The 27,107-nt window shown below is 39.5% G+C and overlaps 1 protein-coding gene and 2 non-coding genes across 7 annotated transcripts; all 3 read right to left on the bottom strand.

Annotated features, from left to right (window-relative positions):
- Positions 1-688: 688 nt before the first annotated feature.
- pabpc4 (poly(A) binding protein cytoplasmic 4) lies at positions 689-26,251 on the bottom strand. 5 transcript variants are annotated; one of them, XR_004221062.1, is made up of 16 exons: positions 25,518-26,251; positions 16,851-17,044; positions 16,660-16,775; positions 16,096-16,235; positions 15,727-15,821; positions 15,448-15,585; positions 14,916-15,011; positions 12,616-12,888; positions 10,992-11,079; positions 10,750-10,866; positions 10,200-10,318; positions 8,632-8,671; positions 5,341-5,434; positions 5,119-5,249; positions 2,464-2,563; positions 689-1,028 (listed from the first exon to the last, which is right to left on the bottom strand). XR_004221062.1 is itself a non-coding variant. In XM_031895932.1 (16 exons), exons 3-15 carry the CDS (start codon positions 17,022-17,024, stop codon positions 2,477-2,479), a joined length of 1,668 nt encoding a protein of 555 aa, XP_031751792.1. In that variant the 5' UTR covers positions 17,025-17,044; positions 24,968-25,094; positions 25,518-25,605; the 3' UTR covers positions 689-1,028; positions 2,464-2,476.
- Positions 14,623-14,751, bottom strand: LOC116409391. The gene has a single exon (XR_004221832.1). It is a non-coding gene; the product is annotated as a small nucleolar RNA SNORA55 (small nucleolar RNA).
- On the bottom strand, positions 18,058-18,186 carry LOC116409392. Its single transcript, XR_004221833.1, has one exon. It is a non-coding gene; the product is annotated as a small nucleolar RNA SNORA55 (small nucleolar RNA).
- Positions 26,252-27,107: the final 856 nt, after the last annotated feature.

Here is a 27,107-nt window from a genome sequence, read left to right as displayed (position 1 = left end):
TGTGACAATCTCTTATTTTGAAAAAGAAATAACTTATGCCATTTGCGTTAATTCCCAGATTTATATTATACATACTGTACATGAACAAAACTATGTGTATTACCAATATTATTTGTCTTACTGAAGGAAAAGTGTGATTTATTATAATATATATATTATTCTTCTGTGCTCTGCTTATCGGTCTATAGCAGCTGACAAGCCAACTCCCTTGTCATACATTTACTATATGATAAAGCATTTAGTACAGTTATCAAGCAAGGAAAGTACTGTATTTGTGCACAGGCCCCAGGGTAAATGACCCAGCCACTGTCCCCAGTATTGTCCCTTATGTCAGTCTGGCTCTCAGATCAAAACAATGCACCAAAGCCCTTAAGCTCACAAAGTCTCAAGGGAACACTGGCAGTAAAATGCCCTTGCCCGGTTATTTGAATGGAAAATAGGTTGCTTTTGGCTGGCACTGCACATGGGGATGTAAATCAAAGATGTCAAAGTGTTCTGTGTTCTGTCAAAGTATACTGCACTGAAAAGTATGCTCAAATATGTATTAGTAAATCTCAGATGAAGATACCTACAGATCATGTACAGAAAGGCAAATAACCTATTGATTACATTCAGCTGGATAAGAAAACCTTAAATGAATAAAATTCTGTTGCTGGTCTTAATTTTTCTCAAAAAAAGGCACACAAACGGCAATTAACAAATGTTTTATTATTTCACTGAGAAACAACTTTAGGATGTTACATTCAAACAATGTTTTACATTTGTTGTCAACTCAAAATCCGCAAAAAATAAAAATCCTTTGCAATCTTAAAAGTCTCTCAGGATTTCCTTGGAAAGGATCCTATTGATGCTCATCCAAGATGTGGCTTATCATCTCAAGAGCATAAAGCGACATAGTGCATAGACCTCATTTTTAACAAATTAGCATCTCCTGCGGAGACACTCTTTATGTGAAGGGGAAAAGGTTCTTGGCAGCCACTTACCAAACCCTCACACATCTTGTGATTTGATTTTGGCTTCTTTATTCCCTGTGGAGATAGAATAAATGAAATAGAAATACTATATATAACTGGAAATTACACATATTTTGTGAAAGAGATAAAAAAACAAATGCCCATAACCCTCAATCCCATGTTCAAATACTATATGGCTGTATACAATTTAAAAGTTCATGATTAGATCAACGGTCACAATATCTGTACAGGTATGGGACCCGTTATCCAGAATGCTTGGGACCTGGGGTATTCTGGATAAGGGGTCTTTCCATAATTCGGATCCCCTACCTTAAGGCTACTAAAAAAATTATTTAAACAGTAAGTAAATCCAATAGGATTGTTTTGGTTCCAATAAGGATTAAATATATATTGTTGGGATCAAGTACAAGGTACTTATTATTACAAAGAAAAAGGAAACCATTTTTAAAAATGTGAATTATTTCATTAAAATTGTCTATGGGAGATGGCCTTTCTGTAATTCGGAACTTTCTGGATAATAGGTTTCCGGATAAGGGGTCTGATACCTGTAGTAATAAGTCAAATCAATTGGCTTGCTGTGCTTTACTCAATGATGTTTCACCAGTCATCCTACTGGCTTTCTCAATTCAGAATGACTTGTGCTAGGATCTTTCTGGAATAAATACCCTGGACTATTGCTCCAATCAGCATAATCTGTTTATCATAACCAGCATGGGGTTAGGGATTTCATGAAGGGAAGGTGTTAATTGTATTAGCATGATTGGAGCTATGAGGGGTTAATAAACCTTCCAGGGAGAGGGGTGGGTGAAAAAACAGCATTATATGTGGCAGACAATAGATGCTGCACTCCCACCTCTATTTAAGCTTGAGATAGCAACTGTTTCACCCCAAAGACCTAATCCCAAAGCATAAGAAGAGTAACACTGTACATGCAGTGCAGTGACGAGTGCTCTGACTTGTATGTGGGACAAACCAAACAACAGTTACACCGGTTATGGTGCAGCACAGAAGAGCCAGCTCCTCTAGTCAGGTACCTACATCTAAAGGAAAAAGGACACATGTTTGAAGACATATAACAACTCAGGTAGGGAATGGCAATCTGTGGGTTCTGTCGGAGGGGCTGCTATAAGAAGCCTTAGACAGTCACTACTTAGTGGTCTTGTGGGGGGCTGTTTTAGTCTCTGTGTAGTTAAAATGCAAGGTCCTCTTATGAATCCCAGTCAGGCCTGTGAACACTATTTCCCCTCTACTTATAGAACAGCACAAGAGTTGTATAGAAAATTCCACTAAAAATTTCCAGTGTATGCATACATGAAAGCAGTGCATACCATATTTTACACAAAATAAACTTAAGCCTCTTGCAGAATGCACCCTAATATTTAAAGTAAATGTATTGCTTTCTGCAAATTTGTATTAGACAGCTACACAATCTGTTAACCATCAGATCTAGGGGGAATATCCCTGCATACTGACTAGTGTGGATACTTACAGGTCAGCCTGGTTCAAGAGGTAGCAGTGACAATTCCCACTTTCTGTGCAGCATCTTTCTTGGCTTGATGAGCCTGAAGCACAGCTACTGCCTCTTCCACCTGTAAATGAAACACTGAACATTAGATATGCAGTATACACTACATAGATTAATAAAAATGTACACTTAAAGCTAATTGTAGTGCACCACGCATTTTAATTACTACCCCTGCAACACACCTTAACACTCAGCTGACATTTCAGTAACCACCAGGTTTTAGCTTCACTATGGGGGAATGTGCCTCTATAGTTTTCACCTTGTCAAATGGATTCTATAGCACCATGGCACTAAATTAGAATGGAACAATCTCCCTACATCTAATGTTAAGATTTTCCCATAGTTTGACAGAAGAACAATATGAACTGCTGTCAGTCAATATAATTAATTTCCAATTTACAGCATGTTAATTGCACCACCAAACACAGCCAGCTTTTTATACTGTAAATAAGCCAATAAGTTTTTATTGTAAATACGCCTCAGGATTTAAACACAAATGCATTTACAGTGGATATAAAAAGTCAGGTTCGTGTGCTGTACAAAAATGAGACAAAGATAAATCATTTCAGAACTTTTTCCACCTCCTGAACATGAGGAGGAACTTCATCTTTCAGCATGACAACGACCCAAAGCATACATCCAAATCAACAAAGGAATGGTTTCAACTGAAGATTTAAGTTTCGGAATGGCCCAGCCAGAGCCCAGACCTGAATCTGATTGAAAATCTGTGGGGTGATCTGAAGAGGGCTGTGCACAGGAGATGCCCTCGCAATCTGACAGATTTGGAGTGTTTCTGCAAAGAAGAGTGGGCAAATTTTGCAAAGTCAAAATGTGCCATGCTGATAGACTCATACCCAAAAAGTGCTGTAATAAAATCAAAAGGTGCTTCAACAAAGTATTAGTTCAAGGGTGTGCACACTTATGCAACCACATTATTTTAGTTTTTTGGTTTTCTTCCCTCCGCCTAAAAGATTTCAGTTTGTTTTTCAATTGAGTGGTACAGTTTATAGGTCACATTAAAGGTGGAAAAAGTTCTGAAATGATTTATCTTTGTCTCATTTTTGTACAGCACAGGAACCTGACATTTTATCAGGGGTGTGTAGACTTTTTATATTCACTGTATATCATCATAAACATTTCTATAAGTTTGCAAAAATATTTAGCAAAGGATGAAGAGAAAATGCATCATAAATTCTTTAAAAATATGGCAACCCCAATTTATTTTATTGGCTTTTGGAATATATGTAGAGAATCTTGTTGTCAACCCTTTTCAAATACTGTTAGTCAACTGGCAGCAGTTGTCAGAAAACACTTTCTATAGAGCACCTTTATAAGGTATATTTAAAATAAAATATATCTGCAAATTAAGGGACAAGTAAAGGCTAATTTACAGGGGGCGGGGTAGAGTTGCTGAGTTTGATGATCTTTCCAAGAAAGCACTGCCACCTTACATTTATTTCCAGGGATCCCTTATAGGCTTTATTAATATTATAGTCCATTCCTCACTTTCTACTTGATGTGGATATATAGATGACAGGATGGCACACCAATTATTTATGTTATTATTATTTTTAATACTTATGGATGCTCACTGACGGGGGCTAACTGAAAGTCCCCAGCTGCACTACTGAAATAGCAAAATTCAGGGCACAGTTGTTGCTAGGAGATGACATCACTTCCGGATATAACGTCAGAACCAGGAAATGCGAAGTAGAGCTGAGCGGTGAAGACAGAAAGCTGTATTTGGCATGCTTGTTACAACTTTGTATTTTGTGCTCACTGATTGCCTGCATTTTTTTCAATGCATGAGCCCCTGATAAAGACCCAAATGTTGAGTCAAAACATGTTGGGTTTTGTTAAATAAGCTTTGGGGGTTTTTTTTCGCATATTGGTGTGCCCTGAATTTTGCTATTTTTCCTTGATGTGAATGGACATGAATAAAGGATTTCATCTGTAATTGCTCCTAATACCATTGAATGTAAAGTTACATGGAGAGGTTTTAGACAGACCTCTGCACTTTTCATTCTTTAGTATTAAGACTGGCGACAGGTGGACAGAAAAGTTTTGACCACCAGAGTGCAGTGGCATTCAGTGGTGAATTATTCAGGAGCCTTCTTCAGGAACATCCACATACTATAAGACAGTGAACAAATAATAGAAAAACTGATGCCATTGTATAGTATGTAACATCATCAACTGGTGGTATCAGGGTGATGACGTCACATACTTCACTTTGGCGCCAATTTTTGTTTTCTATGTTCATTGTCTTACACTATGTGGATGTTCCTGATGGAGCTGAAATAATAAATATAAATTAATTTAATAAATATTATTGTTTTGTGTACACAAGAGCAGAGTGTGCTGGACTTTATATTACTACATATTATATACACACAATACACGTTAAATATATATATATGTGCGCCTAATATAGAAGATACATCCCTGGTGAAGGTAAAAATGCCCTTTGAGCTATTGCCATACGGCAATTACCATTTTGTGCATGAAATCTGTATTGGTAAAAATGGAATGCGGTAAACAGATAATTTATTACAAAAATTAACAAAAAAATGATAAAAACCTGAAATCGGAGTAACTACTACAGCCAGAGCTACATACCTTAGAGCGCAGAGACTCTGGGGACTCCAACATATGTAACAGTTCTGAGTTGTCTATTTCCAGCAGCATTCCTGTAATTTTACCCGCCAATGACGGATGCATGGCTTGGATAAGAGGAAATAAACGTTCTCCTGTGGGCAGAATGGAAAATGAAATCTCATCTGTTTCTCTGACTCCCACAAGTGAAACCACTTCCTTAAACAAAACAAACGTAAGACTCACCCAACATCTGCTTCTGTTCCTGGGGTGGAGCAGAAGCCAACATGGAGGCCGTGAGAGGCTCTTGTCCCTGCACATGGACAGCTGGCTGAGGGGTCTTTGGGGAAAGAAACAAAAATATAACATCTGCACTGCTTAAAAGCTGACTGTTTCTTAATTTTTATATTGGTTCTATATATATATATATATATTTTTTTTTTAAAGAGTCAAAACGTTTTCTTTTAATTTTCAGCCTTGTGTATAGATGGATTATCAAGTGTTTGAATATGCTCATTAGTGAACCGTTATGTAGCTATAACAAAAGTCTATATGTGACAGAAGTAATAGTTACCAGAAACACTAGTTTTATTTGACTTACTTACTATTGTAATTGAGCAAAAGTAATTAAATAAAGTAATGGTCAGTAAAGTTTGGTTAGGGGAAGTAGCCGCAAAGCATCTGTACAGGGTAATAGTGTTGAGAGCTGATCTGCAGGAAAATGCCTACTATTGCTACTACCACAGTGCAACAGTAGATATCAACAAATCAAATGGTTACTATCACTTGCAGACTTATAAAAACAAACTGATTTTCGGTTGCTACTGGAAACTGCACTTGTGCAATATACTGTAGCTGTAACTGTGTTCTGAATCAGCCCAAGTTAGAGCCCCTATACATACATGTTCTTTTGAATGACTGCTTCATTTTCAGTATATGTATAGCAGCCTGCTGATCCAGACAGATAACTGTTGTCTGGGAATCTTGATCTGCCAATGCATCATATATTATAAGCTACCTTAGCTTTTAAGCACTGCTATGACGACTTAAAGGAAAAAGAAAGGTAAAGTGCCAAAATGTTAGGCACCCCCAAGTGACTTTAACCGCCTACCTTTTACCCCGGGCTGGTGCCGCTGTCAGGAGAAAACAGCACCAGCCCGGGGTAGCTGTCGGCACTTCCTCCTTCCGGCTTCGCTGCGCGCGCATGCGCAGTAGAGTGAAAAGCCGAACTTAAACATTTAAGTCGGCTTTTTCGCTCTACTGTGCATGCCCGGCCACCGGCAGTTTAGGAAGCTGAAGGCGGAAGGAGGAAGTGCTGCGCTCCAGGTACCCCGGGCTGGTGCTATTTTCTCCGAACAGGGGCACCAGCCCGGGGTACAAGGTAAGCGATTAAAGTCACTTGGGGGTGCTTAACATTTTGGCACCAAGTGACTTTGCCTTTCCTTCTCCTTTAAAGGAGACCTATCCTATAAAAATTAACAATGTACCAGGGAATTGTACTCCTCTAGATATAAAAGGATTGTGCTAAAAAAGTTGCGTTTTGGACTGATTTATTGAGAAATTCGCCGCAAACCCCACTAGCCCCGCCCATCCATTTCACTTCCTGCTGGCTGAATTCTCTGGATGAGCTGGGGAGCCGGCGGCCCTCTGTACACTGCACTGTAGGATAGGAACCAATCAGCAGCTAGGCTGACCTGATAGGGAACTGAAGCCTGTCTTTGCTTGTGTGACTGCAGGGTTGTGATTGGCTCTCCCCCTCCTACTGTGCTTCTGGCAGGGACCGTTAGGACACGCCCACCCCTCATTTCAAACTCTGACAGAGAAGTGATATGATCTATAGGGAGCTCCAATAAAGGGGCCATTGTTACAGATAGGATTAATTTTTAGCACAAAGTGAAACCAGCACCATATATTATTTATAATTGCCTACAAAATTAGGGTTTTTCCCATTTATCAAATATGTCTCCTTTAATAATAAACAGTGTTCTTTTATATTACAAGTAGTGGAACAATTACTTCTCATATGTGTTTAAGGGCCAGATTATGCTAAAAGTCCCATAAAATAGTGTATGGAGGGCTTGCACAAACTAGGGGGCATAAAGATTCATGCAAGAGTACCTCCAGTTTGACAACCCTGACTATGTTTAATCTTCTTCATTTTCTGCTATCACCTAAAAGTCTTGATTGTCCCAAAGCATTAAACTCTCATTCCCCATTCATCATTCTACCTCCAACAGACTGCATTCTCCCAGAAAAATAAATATCCCCATGGATATACACATTTGACTGACATAAACCATTTTAAACATGGGGTATTGCAAACTGGTATGAAATGGAAGTCATTCTGAAAAATCCTTATAAAAAGGATATAAATGAATAATTGTAAATAGAGCAGAATTATCTGGACTCTAATGAAACAGTACTTGAGAAGGAAGAGGGTGTTACTGTCTTACACAAATAAAATTAACTATGATTGATAAGAGTCCCTGCTACAGAAAAATAAAACTTGCTACACTGGGTAGACTGTCCCTAGAAGCAGTCTGCAGTCTACCAAACAGGGCAGACAAAGAACAGAATCTGCTCCTTGTCTGCACCCATGCCGAAGCTGTGCAGACACAAAAGGGTGCAAAGGCAAGTGGATCGGCTGATTCTCAGCCCCATCTGGCATAGCCTAAAGTCAACTACTAAAAAGGATCCATAAGAAATAGAAAAGTAAATAAGTCCAGGATGGGACGATTACATCATGCGTTTAGTAATTTCATATCTATTCACATTTACAAGGAAATTTATCAATGATTATGAAATGTATTTCTTCTAGATGCCCACTCTCTTCTTTGCAGAAGAAAGATTGTGATTTCTGGATCATAAGCAGCACCATCAGTCTGTGTTTGTAGTGGATAATGTCTGGGTAAAGATCAATTTCTTAATATAAATAGAAAAAAAGTGTTTTTTTTTTTTAATTTTTTCAAAGCACTGAAACTGAAATTACTTCCTAATGGGAAGCTTTTATAGAAAGAACAATTTTCAGCAGGACAAAAGGCACACAGGAGTGGAAAAAAATGGACAGAAAGGTAAATATCACCCCAGTATCCCAGTGTAATACCTATACTCATCGTAACTGAAAAGCTTTGAGACGATTTGAAGATTTAAAGTGCACAGATGTCATCTGAGTTAAGCTGGCCATACACGCACGATAATTCGTATGATATTCGGTGCATGTATGGCGAGGCGACCGATATCACAGGAGGCTGCTGATATCGGTCGACACACCGATCGGGCGGGCTAGAAGATTTTGATCTGGCGCCATAGAAGGTGCCTGAGCAAAATCTGCCTTCAGGGCTGAATCAACAGAAGGAGGTAGAAATCCTATTGTTTCTACCTCCATATCGGACGATTCAGCCCTGAACGAAGATGGTCGCACGAAAGATCGAAAATCGCCACATATGTGGCCAGCTTTAAACAGGGAGTATATCTGCCAGGAAGAATGGTCAAAAAATCACTCAAATAGTGTGCAAAGCTGATACTGTATATACTCACCCCAAATGACTTAAAGCTGTTATTGCTTGAAAAGTTGGCTCTATAAAATATTAAAATGTGGGCACTGAATACCTTTGCAAACACCATATTTCAATTTATTTTTTTTCCTACTATGAAACAAATGTCAATTACTTCCTACAAAAAAAATTGTAGGTTTCAGTGCCTTGGAATTTTGTTTTCTGTGATATTTTTATTTTAATGTTGAAATTTTTAAAGATCACTAAAATGGGAAGAAATAAATGAAAAGCAAAGTCTAAATCACTTGGGGGGGGTGCGAAATGTTAGGCACCCCCCTCCCAGTGATTGTAATAACTTACCTGATAGCCTGAGCTGGTGCTACTGTTAGCAGAAAACTGCACCAGCCTGGGGTATTTCTGCAGAATTTATTTGGCGCAAACTTTCTTCCTCTTCTCTTCACAGGGGCACAGGCTTTCACTCTACTGCGCATGTGCCTGCCTGAACCGGAAGAGAAAGATGGCGCCAAGGATCTTCTGCAGAAATACCCCAGGCCAGTGCAGTTTTTAGCAAACAGGAGCACCAGGCAGGGTATCAGGTAAGCAATCTTAATCACTAATGGGTGCCTAACCCTTTGGCACCCCCCAGTGATTTAAACTTTCCTTGTCCTTTAAAGCTCTTAACTGGTACCTGGTTACATTCCAGCATGGACAAATCTTTGCACAGAGGTCAGTTTGTATAGTCAAATTAAGAAAACACAGCTCACAAATCAAAAGATGCAGAGGGCTATTGGCTATTCCCAATTTTCCAACAAAGTTTTAACATTTCACACAGAAGACAACTACTTTCTTTGCTACTAGTATTGGCAAGACTTTCAGTTTGTGGTAGCTAGGAATAGTTTTGAGATGACTGACCAGGATGTCACTTAAAGAAAGTGAAATGATTGCAACTGACTAAAGTAGTAGTTAACCACTTCTGACCACATGCTTTGCACAGGTTTGCAAAGCGGATATTTCTTGTTACAGAAATATATGTCACTTGGCCAATTGCTGAGTAGCAGTAGGCAGAGTACTAGAGAAACCAGGAAGCACCATTCACAAGATAAATTGGGCAGCAGCAATCTCAAGGAGTTGTCTGCATAGATTCTGTCTTAAGAGGAAGGAGGAAAAGTTTACTCACTGTGCAGAGAAGAACTTGGGCTACCTACTACGAGGGGCCTTCCCAGCTGGGGGACAGAGTGGTAGAGGAATTCCTGAAACTGGGGAAGCCCTGTATCATCCCTGCTTTAGTGTTAATTTCACACTGAAGAAATGCAATCCAGTTGCAGGATTACCCAAGGCCTGATCCTGACCTTTTAATGTCACTACTAAATCTGAGACGAGTTGTGCAGAGATATAGCAGCTGAGAGATAGTAGTTGCTATCATTCTGCCTTAGTAGTAGCAGCTACACCTTAGTGTTCCTGTGCCCGCTAACCTGATGTGAAAGAAAATAAGTTTGGTTTGTCTCACTGCACAAAACCCATGACTTTCTGACTGAAGAAACAATGAATAAAGAGAATAGAATTTGAATTGTACATTGTATTACATTTAGTATAGTTACTAGCCTAAAGTACCTGCAGAGGTTGCACTCCAGGGAGAGGACAACGGGTATACTTGTATGGAGGAACAGCACGTGGTGGAGGAGCAGAGACTGGTGGTCTAGGACCCATTGTTTGGGTAGAAGAGGATACCCCTGACAGAAATTTAGAATAGGATAATTAGCACACACCTACAACTATCATTAAAGGATATCAAACAATTTTGACATTTTTGCTGTGTCACATACAGGACCAGACATCCTGGAAATGGCATATCTTTCCAAATTCCTATGCCGACTCAAAGGAGTGCTTAAGAAGCTGGCTGCTGCACACTCTCATAAATAAAAGTGAGCAGCACTTGTAAACCAGTGCTTTAAGGTGACTAAGGTCTAGAAGTCTGGATACAAAGCCCCAGAAATGGAGCATTATGAATATAATTGCCATTCACAGCATATCAGGTGCTGGGGTATCTTTACATCTATATAATAACAAGACAGAAAACCTTATTTCATTGTCTTTATTGTTGATACAACTATATGACTATTAAAATGTAGAGCAAATGCACAGGTTTGTATATGTTTCTTACCAACTCTCTGGGTTACGCTGGGAATGCCACGGGTACCCTGAGTATTGGATGGTGGCATATGGCGTAGTGACTGCCGAGGCCCACTTTGGCGCAGTGTGTTGGGCATGGGCTGAAAACCTTATATTTATTAAAAAAACACAAAGAGAGAGAGAGAGAGAGAGTCATGGTGTTAGGACATGTAACACTGGTTAAGCTGATAACATATTAATTTACTAAAAAGTAAAATTATAATGAATGATTACCTTGAGGTCGTCCAGTTTGCTGCCAACGAGGACCTGGTCGTATCTGAGCCATATGGTTTGGCGCATAGTATGTAGGTCTACTCTGGGTCTGCAGTCCAAAACAACACAAAGTTACAGAAATAACCGATACACAACAAAGTATTAAATACACATAATATGAATAGCCAAGGAGAGAAACTAATAAAAAAACATTTACAGGGACACTATCTTCAAATAAAATTATATTTTTTTAGGCTGAAGAAGATTATATAGTGAATATAGTACCCCCTATTGTAAAATATGGGCATATTATAAGTCACTGAGGTGTTCCATGACCATATAGAAGTATGAGGCCAAAGGCATGTTTTTTTCACAACAGTTGGACCAAGAGAGTAGTTATTAAATTAGATGTACACAGGCATTGTTTAGCCAGGGGTTAAGACATACATGAAATGCATTGTCAAAAGTAAGGTTGCTCTGGGTATGACAACAGAATGTGTTTTTGCAGGATTATGTAGTTACGGTGGCAAACATCCTCTGTATTGCACATCTTTAGTATGCAATGCACTTTACTAAGCAACTTGTTAAAATTTCACTGTAAATTTACAGTAGTGTGTATAGTGTTTTGTTGTAAATCTACCAAAAGATGTCAAGCGCAGATTGTGCATCAACACAACACTAACCCAGCAAAACAGGTCATATTATAAATATGCAGTAGCCCTGTATGACCTACAAAGGGTCAACTTTATCATGAACGTAAATGTAAAGAAGTACAAAAGTAGCAAGATCTTTGTATTTAAATTACTGGTTTATTTTTCCAGATAATTCAGGGGCAAAAAAGTAGCCCAATTTAAGTTCATAGTTAAAGGACATGTAAAGCCTACATTTGCCTACAATGTATATCAGTTGGGCATGTCTCCCCCACCCAAATGGCATCATTTGTACTGCATATATCCCCTCCGCTTGCCAGCACCATCACATTTTCCTAAAGCAAATAGCAGCTTTCACTCGGTGGCCATTTTGTCTCTGATACATAATCAGTTACATTTAAATCTGCAAAAAGCATACACACACACAGACCCTTATTCAGCATACATTTTATCAAGAATACAGGCTCAAACAGGCAGAACTGTCTTTGATAAAAGTTCTGCTTTGTTTAAGCACTGTAATGGTAAAGCTGAGCTCAGGAGAAAAAAACTGAAGCAGACAGCTAGAGCGGAGTTTCTATGGGAACCAGCAATGCCATCTCTTTACTGGCTGCTAGACTAGGAGATGTTGCAGCCTTACTTTTAACCTCTGGACAACCAGTGTGGCAGGTATTGAAAGATTTCAAAGAGGCTGTTCACTGATTACATTTTTGTTCACTGATCGATCCTAGCCTTCCTTCTGTGTAGGAAGGAGTCAGGCTAGGATCTATCAATCGATCGGCGCTTAGTGGATTCTTCCCTGCATCGCCGTATCGCCCTATTTCAAATGACCGGAAGCCAAGTTTTAACAGGTATTTTCTAATAAAGCATTCAAAATAATAAATGGTGTGCAGGATAGGGCAATTATTGGGGCAGGGTAGAATAGATTTTTTACTTAAAAATTTTTAGTGTTACTTTTCCTTTATTGTTAATGTGTATACACATGTACAACCCCTTACCTGTGGAACAGCTGGCACAAAGTACCCCCCTGGTGCAGGCTGGAACTGGTTGATAAGAGTATTGGCAGGCAGGGCCCGCATTCCTGCAATACGTTGCATGTACTGGTTAGTGAGATGAGCTTTACGTTCTTCTTTTCTCTGAGCAAGAGCTACATATAGTGGTTTTGAGCCAACAATGCGTCCATTCATCTCAGTCACTGCTTTAGTGGCCTCTTCAGGTGAGGAAAAACAGACAAATCCAAAACCTTTGCTGCGGCCCTCCTCTAGCATCACCTAGCAGAAGTGCAGAAGCAGCAATGTTGTTATTCAAATCAAATGAGAATATATATATAACTAAATTTAAAGGCTTGTTATAGCCCTGATTGGATGAGTTTTCTGCATCTCCCTCTCTACTGACAGTTTGGACTACACTTCTTTTGCAGACTGCTCCAATGCCCCCCCAACTGCACTTTTCAGATCTCTCCACAAAAGTTCAACTAGGTTAAGATCTGGATAGAATTGTCCAGAATCTTGTTTTTAACCAATACTGGGTACATCTGTACTGTGCTTCAAGTCATTGCCTTGTTGGAAGACCAGTCATCAGCAAAGAAGTCTCAGCTCTAACACTGGATTCAGTATTACAATCAAAAATGCCTTGGTAATTTCCTGATTCCATGTTACTATAAACTAACACAATGCAGCACCAAGGGAAATCAAAGCAACTCCCAAACATCAGAAACCTGTATTATGTTTAAAAACTGAGTGTAAAATTGCACAGGGTGCTTTTCTGTCTGTAATTTATATTATTTTTTCCGTTTCAGAGCTATTTACATTTGTAATAACTGCAAATCAAATGGATTTTGTAACAACAGTGCCACCTGCTGGTCAGTTTCTGTAACAGTCTCAAAAAGTCAAAGAGAAATACTTTCAGTAGAAAAACAGAAGTGTTATGATGAAATGGAAAAGGAAATCTGAGGCTTATTATCTCTTTCCTGAGCAGAGCAACATCAGAACACTTTTCCGTTTCCTTTTGAATGTATCTCTCCGACTGTACAGTCAAACAAATGAGCAGGTGGTGTTGTTACAAAATTCATTATATTGGCAGTTAATTAAAATGTAAATAGCTCTGAAACTGAAAAAAATAATTAATATAAATTGCAAAAGTGCTTATAAAAGCACCTTGGGTAATTTTACAATAAATTGTAAAAGGTCTATTTAGGTTTTAATTTGTTTTCATTAAAAAAAACCAATTTCATTAAAACTGTTGTACCCTTTTTCTAAATGTCAGGTTAAATCCTTCTGGCAGTTGATTAAGGCTCTTTCAATAATATTTACACATCTTTTTCTGCTACCTTCAATTAATTTTTCTCTTACAGCCACATACAGGGACACCGGTTACAGTGCCTTGTGCCTCAAGTGTCTCATCTGCATACTTGGGCACTGGAACATTAAAATATTCCCCTGAGATTGACCTGTAGCCTTAAAATTTTTCATGTTTCTCTAAAAGTTTCTGTCTCACTTCTCACACTTCTGTGCATTTCTTACTTTTCTCCATGTTCAGGGTGGTGAACAGACAATTCAGACTGGTTCTCTGCATGAACACCATCTGAGCTGCCAAAAATAATGCCTTTGAGAAAAGAATGACAGGACCCAAAACTTTACCTGGTCTTAGATAATAAATTGATTTTTTTTCACTTTCCAAAGAAGTGCTGGAGAATTCTTCTACATGACAATCAGACTAAGATGAAATCATGACAGTCTGCCTCTAACTTGAAGGGACCATTTCCCAAGCCCCTACAGGCTGGCTGAGTCATACAACCCCTCCTACACAGCGTAAAGTGATGGATCCTGTGACTTGAAGTCCCTCTGCTTTCTATAATGGCACAGATTTTCTGGAAGCATAGCAACTACAAGTACCTGAATCCATCACTTCACAATTGATTCCTGATGCTTTCCTTCTAAATAAATAAATAAATTATATATATATATATATATTTATAAGAGAAAGAGAGCGAGAGAGAGAATTTTGAGTATGGCTGAGGTGTAGAGACAGAACACAAAGTAAAACATGCTCCATCTGGATTTCCTCTGCATTGCTTTAGCACTGAGTGACCTTGCCCTACACTTAGCAGCAGGGATAGGATGAGAAGTCAGTGCAATGTAAAAATGGTATATGGTGCAACAGACAAAATGACATTAAAATGCTGTTTAAATATTTCCTCATTTTAGAGCAACAGTAATTTTACATAATATGCTCTATAAAATTATACATGAATTAAAAATGTATTCATGTTATAACAGAAAGACTTGTATTTTCTCACCTTAGCACTTGTGATTGATCCGAATGGGGAAAACTCTTTTCTGAGCTTCTCATCATCAATGGTGTCATCCAAATTTTTTATATATAAATTGACTCCCTGAAACATGAAGAATATGGTCAGCAAATACCTCAAAGTAAAATTACTCTCTAGAGTAGTTTCGAATAAACAGAGCAAAGAGTGCTTTGTCTAAATCACCCTGTGGCTGTGGTTTGAACTGAACACTGTGTAAGACATTTTCATTTACGTACAGAGCTGCTGATTGTATTAAGTTGCTTGTCAGCTCTATTATCTCCACAAGAGCAATCAATGAAGATATATTCAACAGTCTATACATCATGGGCATTGCCTCCATTGAAGGTGGCTCGCAAAAAACTGAAAAAAAAATTTTGAAGCCAGGGCCAAAAACAGTATTACTGGGGTGTTTACTTCACATAAATAGAGTAAGGGTACTAACAGATGTGTACACCAGTTCAATACCATCAATTAAATCAGAAGACATAACATATTGCAAAACTTTGTCTTTCATACTAACCTGGTAGCGGCTAATTCTCTCTTGCTTCAACTGCTCAAATCTTCGCTTGAGTTCTGCTTGACGCTCCACCTTTTTCTGGGCCCTGCCTACAAACATTATCTTTCCATTTACATCTTTCCCGTTCATGTCATCTACAGCCTGGAGAACAAGGAATCTATTAGTTGTGGCACAGTCAAAGCTGCCCCCCTTGCTTGCATACACAAGTTCAGCAGAGCTCCCCAGCACCTGGTATTCTGCAGACTGCATGTTGTCTGCCTGATAACTCAGGGGAGCTCTTACCTTATTTGCATCTTCGTGCCTTTCAAAGCTCACAAAGCCAAACCCTTTGGACTTGCCACTGGGGTCAGTCATCACTTTAACGCTCAGAGTCTTCCCTGCAGCCAAGAGACACCAGTTACCCGCAGAGGTCACAGGGTCACAGCATGCAGGTGCACGGCACACGCGTGATACCAGGCGTCCACATGCGGGAGCGGAGTCATTGAGCTCAAAAGGTTACCCACAGAATACGTGTGTACCATAAGCCCACATGCAGGGGCACAGCCAGGGAGCTCACGAGGTTAAGCACGACACACATAAAGCCAGAAGCCAGTGGCCAAATGTGAGACGTGACCTTGCACAAAGTAGAAATAAGCGATCTCACACAGTTACCATATTTGCTAAATGTCTCCTTTAACCGTTCATCATCCATGTCTTCTCCAAAATTTTTGATATAAACATTTGTGAACTCCTTGGCTTTGGCTCCAAGCTCTGCTTCTCGTTCTCTACGGCATTTAAACCTCCCAACGAACCTGCAAGGGAAAACACTTCCTTTAAAACCTTCTCTTGTACACACCTCCCCGATTTCCCATTTACAACCTACCCTCTTTGCTAATGCACATACCCATCCATAAATTTTTTTTTACGTCTCAATTTTGTTCCCCATGCAAAATCTGTCTATATTTCCTTTCAATAAATATTGTGCCCCAATCCAGTACAACGCCATTTGCTTCACTCACACCCTGAATATACTACCCTCCTTCCAGATTTCCCATTTACAATTTACCCTCTTTGTTAATACACATACCTTTCCAAATGTTTTACTTTTTTAAATCCCAATTTTTTCCCCCCATAAATAAATGCAAATCTGTCTATCTTCCCTTTAAATAAATATTCTTCCCCAATCCAGTACACAGCCATTTGCTTTGCTCACACCCTGAATATAGTGCCTCTCACACTTTGCGGTCGTTGAGCAGCATGCCATTCATCTTTTCTATGGCTCGATCTGCAGCATCCTGAGTCTCAAAGTGCACAAAAGCATAACCCTTGGAACCATTCTCATCACACACTACCTACAAAAGAGAAAGTCTTTAATACCCTTTTAATAAGGGAGCACATGAAGGGTGGAAAGGTGGAAAAAATCTCACCTTACAAGAAAGGATATTTCCAAATGCAGAAAAAGTGTCATATAGTGCTTTATTGTCAATTGATTTGTCTAGGTTCTTTATGAAAACATTGCCAACTCCAGATTTCCTCAAGGACGGGTCCCGCTGAGACCACATAATACGTATGGGTTTTCCTTTAATAACATCAAAATTCATAGTATCCAAAGCACGTTCAGCTGCAAAGAAAATACAACACTATCATATCTGCTCTGTGTTCTCCCAGTGGTTCAAACAAAATCACCTCAGTCAGTCTGCAGAACCCCAAAACAGTAACAATCTATCTTCAAATCAAAATTACTAACCCACTATGGTGGCATACATGACAACCTTACCAAACCAGCACATCTTTGCTCAATTTGGCCACGTACGTTCTTGACCAAATCGGGCCAATCCAATTGTTTGGCTCCCAGGTCACACATCAGATCATAACAGGCCCTTTGGGAGTGGTCGGCATCAATGCCCCAATACAGTTCCCATTCTAGGGGATTTTAAAACCTTTCTAATTGATATCCAGTTGATTTTTAATGGAGGGTATAATACACGGGCGGAAAACCTGCAGACCCAGTCTAAAGGGGCCAAATTGGCAGCTTGCAAGGCCAGGTTTATTTTTCTGCAAACAAATAAAGGGGAAATTAAAGTGAAGAAATGTAGTGAGGAGCAGAGGAGTGGAGGGCTTTGAATGTTAGCAGAAGGATCATTTGCTTAAAGGAACAGTAACACCAAAAAATGAAAGTGTTTTAAAGTAATTGAAATATAATGTACCGTGGCCCTGCACTGGTAAAACTGGGCTGTTTGCTTCAGGAACACTACTATAGTTTATATAAATAAACTGCTGTGTAGCCATGGGGGCAGCCATTCAAACTGGAAAAAAGGAGAAAAGGCACAGGTTACATAGCAGATAACAGATAAGACACCATTGTATTCTACAGGGTTTATCTGTTAGCTGCTATATAACCTGTGCCTTTTCTTCTTTTGAATGGCTGCCCCCATGGCTACACACCAGGGTTTATATAAACTCTAGTAGTGTTTCTGAAGCAAACACAAAACTTTTACCAGTGCAGGGCAGCAGTACATTATAGTTTAATTTCTTTGAAATATATACATTTTTTGGTGTTACTGTTCCTTTAAAGCCAGATAATCACAGTTGTAAAAGCACATTTGTTCATTAGATTTTAAAAGCAACACAGCTGCATGTGGCTGAGGTGTAGGGACAGAACATAAAGTTAAAAACATGCTCCGTCTGGATTTCCTCTGCGTTTCTCTAGCACTTTGTTTCCTTTCTCTGCACTGCACAGCAGAAAGAGTGAGTTTTCAGTGCTTTATGAAGAAATCTAGACACTTTTTAAGCGTACTAAAGTCCATGAGCAAAGGAATACCCAACTTAAAATCTGTTTGTTTTTTTTATGTTAACGTTTTTAACTAGTACAGGTATGGAACTCATTATCCAGAATGCTCAGGACCTGGAGTTTTCCCAGATAAGGGGTCTTTCCGTAATTCATATCTCCTACCTAAAGTATGCTAAAAAAAAAATATTTAAACAGTAATTAAATCCAATAGGATTGTTTTGCCTCCAATAAGGATAAATTATACCTTAGTTGGGATCAAGTACAAGGTACTGTTTTATTATTCAGAGAAAAAGGAAATCATTTTTAAAAATGTGAATTATTTGATCAAAATGGAGTCTATGGGAGTTGGCTTTCCGTAATTCGGAACTTTCTGGATAAAGGGTCCAATACCCATTGATAAATACACTTCTAAAAATCCCATAGGAAAGAATATAACATGATTGAGTTTATGTATTAAGAGCTAAAGCAGGCATCCTCAAACTACGGCCCCCCAAGGTAATTTACCCGGCCCCCATTATGATCTGACGCGAGGACGCATGGGGGAGCGGACCGTAGTATGAGGACACGGGGGGAGGACTTTATTCCGGCCCCCCAACAGTCTGTGGGACCATGAACTGGCCCTCTCCTTAAAAAGCTTGAGGACCCCTGATCTAAAGTCACATTTTGATAAATCTGCCCTTTACCTTTTAATTGTTGAACAGCTCCAGTTCTAATTTAGCCTGTTTTTTTTGTTTTTTTTTAAACAGAACTAGGTTATCTTGCCGTATATGACTGTATCTTGAATAAAGGTGGCCACACACGTGGCGATTTGCGATCTTTCGTGCGACCATCGGTTGCACGAACGATCGTTCAATCCGCCACTAACATTCAGGGCTGAAACGGCAGATAAGGAGGTAGAAACAATAGGATTTCTACCTCCTTCTGCCGATTCAGCCCTGAAGGCAGATTTTGCTCAGGCACCTTCTATGGCGCCCAATCAAAATCTTTTAACTGCACGATCAGTGTGTCGACCGATATCAGCAGCCTCCTGCGATATCTGTCGATTCGCCGACTTGCCATACAGGCCAGCTTAAGTTTTCCTTCTGTAGCCAAGCATCTGCTGATAAAAATCAGCATGATTCTACCAACATTCTACCAACATTCTACCAACAGTGGCATACAAGTTACTGGGCCTCACAACAAAATAATTTTACAGCCTACTACATTTTGGGAATACGTTTTTATAATCATTACTAGATAACAACAAAAAAAGTGATTGAGATACAAAAGGCTCAGTCAAAGCTCTCAGCTCAATTCAGAGAAGCATCTGTGTCTATATTTGAAAACTGAGATTAGCTCAGCCTAAACTGCAGTGTACTGCAGTACATGATGCTTTAATAAAATACAAACAAAAAACAGCATCAGGGATAACCGTGTGCCTCCTGTTATTGTTCCAGCCTTATGCATTAATGCAACACAGTGTAGAGGTTGATATAAAAGACAAATTCATTTGCTAACTTTACATTCCTTGGTATTGTTGCCCTTTGTGCTACAATGCTCCAGTGAAGTGAAGACTGCGGCACGTAATAATCAGGTATTGAAGCAGGTCACTGAGGAACCATATGGCATACCCTTTAAAATCACATTAGATGTCACATAATGAAGCCTAGATATAATTATGACATCTTCAAACTCTTTAGGGAGATTTACAGCTTGCTAGTGAGAGAATTTACCTGTGATGTATACCTTAATGCAGTATTTTACCATTATAAATTACAGACTAATGGCCATAAATTAGGGGTGGTTCACATTCAGGTTAACTTTTAGTATGTTACAGAATGGCATATTCTAAGCAACTTTTCAATTGGTCTTCATGTTTTAATTTTTATATTTTTCAAAGTATTTTCCTTCTTTTTCTGACTCTTTCCAGCTTTCAAATAGCCAAAAACTATTGCTCTGTGAGGCCACAATTGTATTGTCATTGTTGCTTTTTTTTTTTTTTTTTTTTACTTATCTGCCTGGTTGCTAGGCCAGACAGCTGCAGAAAAAACAAAGACAAATTGCAAATTGACTCAGAATAGCACTCTCTACATTAGTGTTGCCCAACCAGTGGCTTGTGAGCAACATGCTACTCCCTGTGGCCTCAAAGCAGTTGCTCATTTTTTAATTTTAGTTAGGACGCAAGTTTTGGTTGCATAAAAACCAAGTATAATGCCAAACAGAGCCTTTTGTAGGCCGCCAGTCCACATAGGGACTATTAAATAGCCAATTATAGACTGGCACCCCCAGGAACCTTTTTCCACGCTTGTATTACTCCCCAACACTTTTCCATTTAAATGTGGCTCATGGGTATAAAAGGTTGGGGATCCCTGCTCTACATTATACTAAAAATGTATTTAAAGGTCAATAACCCCTTTAATGACGTTATGAGACTCCATCTCTCCATTGGGGGTGACGGGTTTTTTTTTTTTACTCTTGCACGTGAATGCTTTTTTTTTATGCTATCTTAAAAGGTACTGTTCTGCATTTACGTGTCCTCCTTTATTGCAATTACTCTCATTCAAACCACTGCTTGGTTGCTTGGACCCTAGCAACCAGTTGAAATTCCAAACTTAAGAGCTTCTGAATATAACACTAAATAATTAAAAAAACACAAATAATAAAAATTAAGTCTAATTGCAGATTGCATCACACTCTACATCAGGAGTCCCCAACCTTTTTTACTCCTGAGCCACAGACAAATGTAAAAAGATCAACATAATCACAAAAGTTCATGGAGGTGCCAAATAAGGGCTAAGATTGGCTATTATGCAGCCTCTATGCATCAGCTTACAGGAGGCTTTATTTGGTAGTAAATTGTGTTTTTATTTAACTATAACTTGCCACCAAGCCAGAAATTCAAAAACAACTACACTGTACCTGGTTTGGGGGCACTAAGAGCAACATCCAACATGTTGCTCATGAGCCACTGGTTGAAGATCACTGCTCTACATCATACTTAAAGTTAAACAACCCCCTTTAACCTTTAGGCAGTCAGCTCTAAAGAACAGCAGTCTCTCTAAGCCATTCTATATTCATTTGCTTGAGGGAGTTAAGGTTCCATTTAGCACAAGGCATTTTAAAACCTACATACAGGGAGCAGTTTAGTAATAAATTGACTCACTAGTGGCATACCATCTGTAATTAACTGCAACCTCTAACATTTGCAGGCCTATATACATTGCAGTACTTGGGAGTTGTAGGTAGGGGTTGCAACATTTGGCACAGTGGCTCCAATGAGAAGAAGATAAAAGGGGGGGCAGGGGCAAAATCGCAACACAAAAAACAAGAAATTTAAAAGCCATTAAAAGAAAAAAGAACAAGCTGATAATACAATATGCAGACAGGAGCTCAGGTCAAACATTATGCTTAGGAGGTTATAGTAATGCTTTGGAAGTTCAGTGCAGGCAATAAGAACACACAGCAGGGGCAGCAGCTGGTGTTTGGATGAATTTATTTATAGCAGAGGAGGGTTATATTCAGGTTACAGTGGCAATGATCTCAAAAAGGCATGCAGGTTGATGTTCCATCCTATCTGCTGCAATGTTTGCATGCTATCCTGCCTCTCATTCTCTCTCTGTTGGCATGCATTGTCCTGCTTGATGAACCTGCTCTGAACAGGTAATGAAATCAACAGACTTAAAGGGTGCATCAAACTTTTAAAATTTAAGTATAATGAAAATGACAATTACATTAAAATGACTGAATTAATAATGGTCTAAGTTTGCAACATTATATATAGCTAAGTTTGCATATTTTTAAATCCTGTTGGGTTTAGGCTAAAGTCCCATGGAGAGATTAGTCGCTGCAATTTATAAAAAGTGAGTTCCAGCGACAAGTCACTTGTCTTTTCCTAACAAGTGATTACTAGAGATTTCAACAGAGGAGCGATTCTATTTCCCACAAATCCAGGTGTCACATTCCCCGCCCACAATTAGAAATTACATTAAGTGCAATGGGGAAATCTTCCTGCTCAGTGGGTTTTACTTTCAGCAATTCCAATAGTTTTGAATGACAATGCTTTCTTTGTAAAATCACTTGAAAAAGGGTCTCATAGCGATTCGCGATTCAGGGATTTGAAGTAGTGTCGTCAGTTTAAGTACCGAGGATTTATATTCTTCTCTATGTAGAGACAAAACGAGCGACTCTCCATGGGACATAGCCTAAAGCCAACTAAAAGGACGGAACAACATTTAACTGTATTAGATCCTAAATTACAGCAGTCGCAGGTAGAATTAGCCCAAATCTTAACACTCCTGAGTTAATTTGTGGGTTTCCACACTGTATTCACCAAAGATGCTAACGATGGCTGCCATACAGCTATAGTGCCCATGTCCCAAACTGTTTAGGCTAGCTGAATAGCTTGCCATCAGAGGTAGAAGAGCAGTGAAAGTTTGAATGAACTATTCCACCTCTGCATCTTCCATGGCTGTGTCTGGATTCAATAAAGGAGCCCTAGCATAATAAAGTATTATTGTACCAGAGACTGAATTGCCTTCACAGCCTAGAGAAGTGAGCCGCAGCAACAATCCCCAAATGTTGGGTTGAACATACACCAGTGTAGTCAAAAGCACATGGACAGGGAGTCTGACTCTCAAACAATCTGTGCCAAATTGAAAAAAGATTCCTTATCTGGAAAACACCATGTCCCAATCTTACTGCATATGTAAGAGGTCCAATACCTGTTCCACTTTCATATGTCATTATACTGAAAAAAATAGCTTTATAATAAATACTATATTACATATATGTACACAAATAAGCACTAACAAGCCCAGAGGAAGCATAGTCAGGTGTTTTTTTATAGACACATACAAACACTAAAGCTGATGCCCCACTGAGTGAGTTAGTCACCTGCAATGTATCTCTGCTATCGCAGGCAACAAACCAATCCAAAATGCCTTCCACCAGCAACAATAGGAGCTGCCAGTGGAAAGGCCTTCACATTGTTTCGGTTTGCCTGTAGCAAGAAACTTTGCACAACTTCCGAAAACCAAAGCAATGTGAAGGCCTTTCCACCGGCGACTCCTTTTGTTGCCAGTAGAAAGGCATTTTGGAGTGGTTAGTTGCCCACGCTAGCAGAGATCTATCGCAGGAGACTAAAGGCGGCCATACAGGGGCCGATTGTAGCTGCCGATATCGGTCCCTTGAACCGATTCGGCATCTTATCACCCCGTGTAGGGGCAGAAACGACGGCCATACCTGACCGATATCTGGACTGAATTAGAGCAGATATCAATCGGGCAGGTTAAAAGACTCAGTCAGATCGGGGACCGCATCGGCTCGTTGATGCGGTCCCCGAACTGACTGCGCCATTGCTGCCGTTATAATTTGATCGAATTAGCCTACATTTTCCCCGATATTGCCCACCCGTAGGTGGGGATATCGGGACAAGATCCGCTCACTTGGCGACCTCGCCAAGCGAGCGGATCTTAACGTGTATGGGCACCTTAACTTGTCCGTGGGGCATCAGCCTAATACATATTCATTTATAGTAAAGGATAGTCATCAAAATACTTTTATATAAATGTAAAAAGACTGTAGTATTAGATGGGAATGGATAAAGTTACTTTGCATTTATAAAAACAAAATTATAGACCTTGCGGTACTGAACTGCACATGATAGATAATTTATGTGACTATTACTACCTCCATTATCATATGCAACATACTATTATTGGTACAGGTATGGGACCGGTTATCCAGAATGCTCGGGACCTGTGGTTTTCCAGATAAGGGATCTTTCTGTAATTTGGATCTCCATAACTTAAATCTGCTAAACATCATTTAAATATTGAATAAACCCAATAGGCTTGTTTTGCCTCCAATAAGAACTAATTGTATCTTAGTTGTGATCAAGTACAAGGTACTGTTTTCTTATTACAGAGAAAAAGGAAATAATTTATAAAAATTATAATTATTTGCTTATAATGGAGTCTATAGGCAATGGCCTTTGGGAAATTTCCTGGATAATGGGTTTCCGGATAAGGGATCCCATACCTATATATGCAATGCCCTTATTGCTAATCCTAACACTGCTGTAACCTGCCATACCGTTTAACACCTTTAAAGATACATTTTTTCTGAAACAAACAATAGTGAATATCTTAAATACCCTTTTTGGTTATTTCTTGATTCATATACACTTCTAAATATAGCTAGACAATTTTCCAATAATGGGGATATAAAGTCAAAACCTTGACTTAGGGTTTATATATAGCCCTATGATAGGAAAGCACTATGAGAGATGTTGTTCTAATAAAAAAAAAAAAAAAAATCAGATGGCAAAGCAGTTAAAACAGCTAACTGGAGCTCTGTACTCCTCAGTGTCTGCAGCTGAATGAGGAGTGGGTGTGTTTCACGCTCTACTCATGTTTTACTTCCTTATCTGTGACTGACTTGCTCTTATCAGCAACTGGCCAATGACAACCCAGTAAACAAGCTCCTGTACTTTTTTAAAGTCTAGTATAGTACAGTCCCTGCTTCTGTTTTATTTTTTCAAGTCTAGTACAGAACAGTCCTCTACTTTTTTCACATCAGGACAACCACTGGCACAATAGGTTTCCAGGAGCTGTGATCAGAACTCAATTCAGGGGAATAGCATAAGATACAAAATACAAAGGCTTCTAATTAAAAAACGGTAGAGAATTTTTGACGGGGTTATATTACAAGATTATTCCATTTGCAATAATAATAATAATAATAATGAAAAATAATAATATGGCATGGGCTTACATTATATCATTTAATGTTGTGTTTTGCAGCTCTCTGGTTTTGGAGTTTAGAGGTGGCTGTAAAAAGGGTGCTGTACATGGAAGGATAAATCACTGGGATGCAATGAACCAAAAGGGGCACATCTGACCTGAAGAACAAATAGGACATTGCATCTGAGAACACATTACTAACTGATGAGTTTTGTAAGTGTAAATACATCCTTAATTATAGCCTATGAATAACATTATGTGAGATGTTTGCAATGTATCAGATTGATTAAGACAAACGAATGTATCAAAGTTAAAAAAGGTTGAGTGGGACCAAATACACTTGCTAGAAACCTAGACTTTGGAGTAACCACCTTTTATATAAATTCAGAATAAAATATTTAAAAAGAACACAAAAAGTCCAACTGCAAAGGGACCATGAAAGCATTCAAAAACAACAACACAAAAACACCAACTGCAAAGTGACCATGAAAGCATTCAAAAAAACAACACAAAAAGACCAACTGCAAAGTGACCATGAAAGCAGACATCCATCCTGTCAAAAAGCAGATTTCCATACTCACCATCGGCAGGCTGTTGGAAGTTGACATAGGCATAGCCCAGAGAGCGGCGGGTAATCATGTCCCTGCACACACGGATGGACAAGACTGGTCCCGCAGGGCTGAACTTCTCATAGAGCATGGCCTCGGTAACATCGGGGTGCAAATCCCCCACATAAAGGGACGCCATGGGGTAACTGCTAGCAGCTGTGTGCATCACCCAGCCAGGGGGCAGCGACCAACTACCGGACGGCTAAATTGAATATGATCTCCACAGGAGATGTAATAAATATTAAGGCTTCGGTAAGTCAGGGAAGTGCTTGCTTTGACTTGCCTATACACTCCAGCAACTGAGATGTAGAGGCGCAGGAGCTGGGCTGGCACCGATCGTAGTGGATGTTTAAAAGCTTGCTGTGGTATCTGCGGGGGGCTAATGTATGTTGCTGGCCAAGATTCCTATCAGGTGTTGCGAATGCCGCCTTATGGTAACAGGAGTAGACAGGAGACGCTAAATAACTGGCCTAATAAAGTGCAAGAACAGCGGTGCGTCTGCGGTATCAATGTACCTAAATATGCAACACGAATGAATCAGGGCGGGTTAAGAGCGTATGTTTATAAAGACAATTCACAGGCGCAACCCAAATATTTATGTTTCAGTGCACGATCGGTTTGCCCTGTTACTCGATCACCATCAGGCAGCAAACTCTAGCCAGCTCCCCGCACCACAGCGAGGACAAAAGAGACCGGTTGTCACTTGCTGCGCAGCTTTTATATCCGGGTCGCGCCACCACTAACCCTGAGCTTGAGCGCACAGCGCCCTCTATGGACCTCCAGCCGTACAACGTGCCACCGAACGTCTACTAACCCGGCAGCCATCTTAAGTGTGGCAGTCTGTGAGCATGCAAAGTGTAGGACATAGGACGCAATTTTTTTTTAAAGAAAATCTGGCTCTGCCGCTCTTTTCAGCTACTCTTTAGGGAAATGTGATCCGAGTGACTGTACAATAAGCCGGTTCATTGGATAACTAGAGGTCAAGTGGCTATAAACATTTAAAATATATACGAAAGCACAGCTGTATTGGTCCTTCAGCCAAAAATATTTACGTCTATAAAAAGTTTCCTGAAATAGCTTTTTCCACAGAGAAAGAAAATGTAATTCTTAGCAACTCATGTACATTAATCAAAATACTGATTTTAGCTGACATGGCCTCTGGTGGTTAAAATGCTCTGTATGCCACTGCCCTAATAACTAAGATTGCTAGTATAAGCAATGCAGATATATTTGTTTTAGGATAACAATTGCAGGCAGTTTCAATTTACAACAACTTATATAATTATTAGCTTTCCAATGAAAGGCCTTCAGTTGGCATCCTAAAACAAAATGTTTGGCATCCTCCCCCAAGTATCAATAAAGAGCTATTGTGGCTTTTGGCACTTTGGAACTATTGACAGTGGCCAGGCCTGACATGGGATTCAAAACAGGCCCCTAGCATTCCAAGTACACAGAGCCCAAACAGCCCCCTTCAGCCCAACAGTGACTGTCTGTCGCTGTTTTACAGTAACCCCTCTGGCATTTGCCAGAATCCACAGATGCCCAGGCCCATGCACTGGCTAC

Source organism: Xenopus tropicalis, chromosome 2 (assembly GCF_000004195.4).
Source record: "Xenopus tropicalis strain Nigerian chromosome 2, UCB_Xtro_10.0, whole genome shotgun sequence".
Classification (NCBI taxonomy): domain Eukaryota; kingdom Metazoa; phylum Chordata; class Amphibia; order Anura; family Pipidae; genus Xenopus; species Xenopus tropicalis.
Note: the sequence above shows the minus strand (reverse complement) of the source record. Positions and strands in the feature narration are given on the sequence as shown.